Source organism: Larimichthys crocea, chromosome XVIII (genome assembly GCF_000972845.2).
Source record: "Larimichthys crocea isolate SSNF chromosome XVIII, L_crocea_2.0, whole genome shotgun sequence".
In the NCBI taxonomy this organism is placed as follows: Eukaryota; Metazoa; Chordata; class Actinopteri; family Sciaenidae; genus Larimichthys; species Larimichthys crocea.
The window spans coordinates 14621749-14625762 of record NC_040028.1 but is presented as its reverse complement, the minus strand read 5'-3'; the positions used below and the strand labels follow the sequence as shown (position 1 = coordinate 14625762).

General features: G+C 47.7%; 1 protein-coding gene across 1 annotated transcript; it reads left to right on the top strand.

The window, feature by feature from the left end:
* Positions 1-324: 324 nt before the first annotated feature.
* On the top strand, positions 325-2731 carry nup62l (nucleoporin 62 like). Its single transcript, XM_027291091.1, has 2 exons — positions 325-2234; positions 2324-2731. The coding sequence occupies exons 1-2, from the start codon at positions 651-653 to the stop codon at positions 2480-2482; spliced, it is 1743 nt and encodes a 580-aa protein (XP_027146892.1). The 5' UTR covers positions 325-650; the 3' UTR covers positions 2483-2731.
* Positions 2732-4014: the final 1283 nt, after the last annotated feature.

The window sequence follows — 4014 nt, the reverse complement described above, 5'->3', positions numbered from 1 at the left end:
GATATAATGTCATAAATTGTAATTATTCGATTCGTAAAACATTATTAGCTCCGTATGTTTTAGTCTTTGGCTTTTGTACATTTTACAATACTGTGTTTTAATATTTGACATCGATGTCAAACCGTTTTTTATCAGATAGCTGTTTTAATATTTTGTTTTAGCTGGTCGCAGAGTCTGGAGGATTTCTATCTTTAAACTCTTTGGTAGATACTATGTTACCTTGCATTCCTGAGTTTAGTCTTTCAGGCAGACAGCCAATCACAGTTCAGTTTGGGTCTGTGTGGGCGGGGCTTGTGCGCTGGCAGACAAAACTCAGGGCTAAGCGCGTCTAAATGTCTGTGGTCCTAACTGCCGTCACTTCCTTTTAGGCAGCCTCGGAGATGCCTGCGTGAAGCGGTGAGCGCAGCGGGCCACGTTGTTTGAACGATGAGTTGTTGTTAGTCTTCTTGTTGGCCGCCCGGCTCGAGGTAACGTTAACAAACGCGTGGTTCACTTAATTAACGGATAACGTCCGTGGAGCCGTCGCAGCAGAGACGCTGTTCGCGCTCGTGACTTCAGTTGGGCCAAACTTGTGCGCGCGGCCCGCCAAAAAAGCCGCCGCGAGGAAGTAACCATTTTGTCCCGTTAGCTTGTTTGTTGATATTTTTAAGATGAGCGGAGGATTCAACTTCGGACAAGCCAACACGGGCTTTGCCTTCGGGACTCAGAAGACCGCCGCCGCCGCCGCCGCACCGGCGGCTCCCGGCACCGGCTTCGGGATGACAAGCGCCCCGCCCGCAGCCTCCGGAGGCGGCTTCACCTTCGGCACTGCCGCTCAGCCAGCCGCCAACCCTGCCGGCTCTTTCAGCTTCGGCACCCCAGCGAAGAGCACAGCAGCAGCGGCACCGGCACCAGCAGGAGGTGGGTTCTCATTTGGGACCCCCACCGCCGCCCAAACCAACGCCTTTGGCCTGGGTGCAGCTCCACAAACCACCGCGGCAGCAGCAGCAGGGCTCGCCTTAGGCGCCGCAGGGTCAGGGTTCACCCTGGGCACCAGTTTATCTGCACAGACCACCACTGCCGCCCCTGCAGCAGCTGGAGGAGGAGGGGGCTTCGCCTTTGGGACTGCGGCTCAAATTCAACCCCAACCCGCTGCAGCAGTACCAGCACCGACAGCCGCAACCACAGCACCCACCGGGGCAGGCGGCCTCTCCTTCGGAGGATTCAGCTTTGGAGCAAACAAGGTCCAGATGACCACAGCTGCAGCCCCTGCTGCTGCTGCAGCCCCTGCAGGAGGAGGAGGAGGGGGCTTCAGCTTTGGTACCACTGCTCCATCCAATCTCACTTTGGGCAGCCAGCCCCAAACCCAGCCAGCCCTCACAGCTGCAACCACAGCAGCTCCAGGTGGAGGAGGATTCGCCTTTGGGATTAAACCCTCATCAACTCCAGCTCCTCCTGCAGCGACCCAGGCAGCCCCAACGTCAGGCCCGTCTCTCTTTGCTTCACCCATCCCTACAGCTGCTGCACCTACTGTCGCCACTGTACCGGGTACAGGCTTTACTTTGAGCGCAGCTCCAACTTCAGCTCCGAGCATTACTGCCGCTGCGACAACTACAGCAGCAGGTGGAGGTCTGGCTTTTATGCTCAAGCCTCTGGGGGCAGTAAGCACCACCTCCGCTGCTGCCCTCGCCCCTGCTTCCACAGCTGCAGCTGCTACAACCGGTTCTGCTTTAGGCTTTTCACTTGGGCTCAAACCTGCATCCGGCACAAGCGCCACAACGGCCGCAATAGCCACAACGATCACTACGACCGCCGCTCCTCCGGTGATGACCTACGCCCAGCTAGAGGGCCTCATTAACAAGTGGAGTCTGGAGCTCGAGGACCAAGAGAGACATTTCTTACAGCAGGCGACTCAGGTGAACGCCTGGGACCGCATGCTGGTGGAGAACGGCGAGAAGATCACAGCTCTGCATAAGGAGATGGAGAAGGTGAAGCTGGACCAGAGGAGGCTAAACCAGGAGTTGGATTTCATCCTGTCCCAACAGAAGGAGCTCGAGGACTTGCTGTGCCCGCTCGAGGAGTCGGTGAAAGAGCAAAGCGGAACCATCTACATGCAGAACACGGACGAGGAACGGGAAAGAACGTACAAGCTCGCCGAGAACGTGGACGCTCAGCTGAAGAGGATGTCGCAGGACCTGAAGGAGATCATCGAGCACCTGAACACATCCAGCGGCCCAGCAGATACCAGTGACCCAGTAAGATGATTCCCGTGACGTATTTGTGAACATGCTTTGGTATATTTGTTGCAAATTAAACTTCTTCTCTCTCTCTCTTTCTTCCTCAGCTTCAGCAGATCTGTAAAATTCTCAACACCCACATGGATTCACTTCAGTGGATCGACCAGAACTCTGTCCTCCTGCAGAGGAGAGTGGAGGAAGTGTCCAAACTGTGTGACAACCAGCGCAAGGAGCAGGAGAAAACCTTTCGCTTAACATTCGACTGAGGTGGAATAAACACTTTTGACATGTATATCGATGCTAACTCTGTATTTAGTGTTTTTTCCAGTAGAGATCTTTTGAAAGCATTCATCACAACTCCTTAATTTGCTGTTTTGAGTCCTTTAGGATCCACGAAGAGTGATATTTTCAATGCGATAGCTTTTTATATAGATTGAGGACGTTTATAATCCCATGTAAATGCTATGCTTGTTCTAAAAAAGTATGATTAAATAAATCTCTTGAGTAAGGCTCTGTTTAATTGGCAATGTTTTAGTCACAAGTGCAGACCGTCACACATCCAAAGAAAACATCAGGCATGTTGAAAATCAGCCCTACGTTCATAAATTATATATTAAAATAATCAAATTGCACAGTAGAAATGAGCGTTTAAGCATTTTTTTTTATTAAACTTGATTCAATAAGACATTCACTTTGAATTTAATCTACAACACATCGATTGCTTTTCACCGTTTTTCCCTTTGGATACCTCACATGGAACAAAAAGAGTCGATCTTACATCAGTGATGATCTACAGTACAGTGGATGCTACCTGAATGCCACAATGGTGAGATGAGGTGAACAAAACAAAATGTGAGAAAACGCCTCCACTTGCTTTTTTAGTTATTCATAGTCGTGTACACCTTTTTAATTATTTTGCAATCATAATGTACAAAAGTCATTCCTTTGTTGGAAAGCACTGAAACTAGATGCGTAAATCATGTTTTACATTCATATTTCACTGAGCTGGCTGTACCTTCCTTGCATAGATTTTAAGCTTCTATTAAGACAGTAAAACTCCACAGAAACAGCAGTAAACTTTGAGCCCTCTGTCGATCTGCTTCAGGGCAGACGTAAGACTTAAAAAAAACTCTTTGGCTGCATGAAATTTTATCAAAAAATAAATATACAGTGTGCCGAAGTATTTAAATATATACAAAACTTACAAAACATTTCATCATTATACAGTATAAAAATTCAAAAGCGTGAACCCTGCAAAGGATTATCTACAACAGCCACGTTGACGTGAAAAAGTAAACACAGGTGTTACCAATGATACTAATTAAAGTCCTTTCCCAACCACTTTCCCTGGACCTCGATGTAAAACATCATGATCTCAAGAAAAGATGTGAAGGAGAATTCCTAAGGACTTTATGTTATTGACATGATCTTTGGTAAAACTACAAACTTCAGAAGATGGACTACAAAACATCATCATCTCAGATAATACTCCCTGTGCCCTCTTACTGTTTGTTTCATTGGAGATATAAAAATGTACCCAAAAAAACATTTTACAGCAACTTCGGGAAAGTCTTTCAAACTTGAACAGCTCCACAGTCAACAGCAGAACAATGTTTTTTATATCACATCTGTCTAATAAACTGATGTTTTCTTTGTAAAGTCTGGTTGTGAATGACCCACTGTGTGTTGATTTATTAATTTTTTTGGCCTTTTATGATAGGACAGCTGAAGATAGACAGGAAGCAGAGAGAGGGGGAGTGACACGCAGTAAATTAGCTGTCCGATGCGGGATTCGAAC

What these genes read in the sequence shown, in the direction of transcription:
- nup62l (XM_027291091.1), top strand. Translation starts at nt 651, where the DNA reads ATGAGCGGAGGATTCAACTTCGGACAAGCCAACACGGGCTTTGCCTTC. An exon ending in CAGCAGATACCAGTGACCCA is followed by an intron (nt 2,235 to 2,323) that starts GTAAGATGATTC and finishes TTTCTTCCTCAG; the next exon opens with CTTCAGCAGATCTGTAAAAT.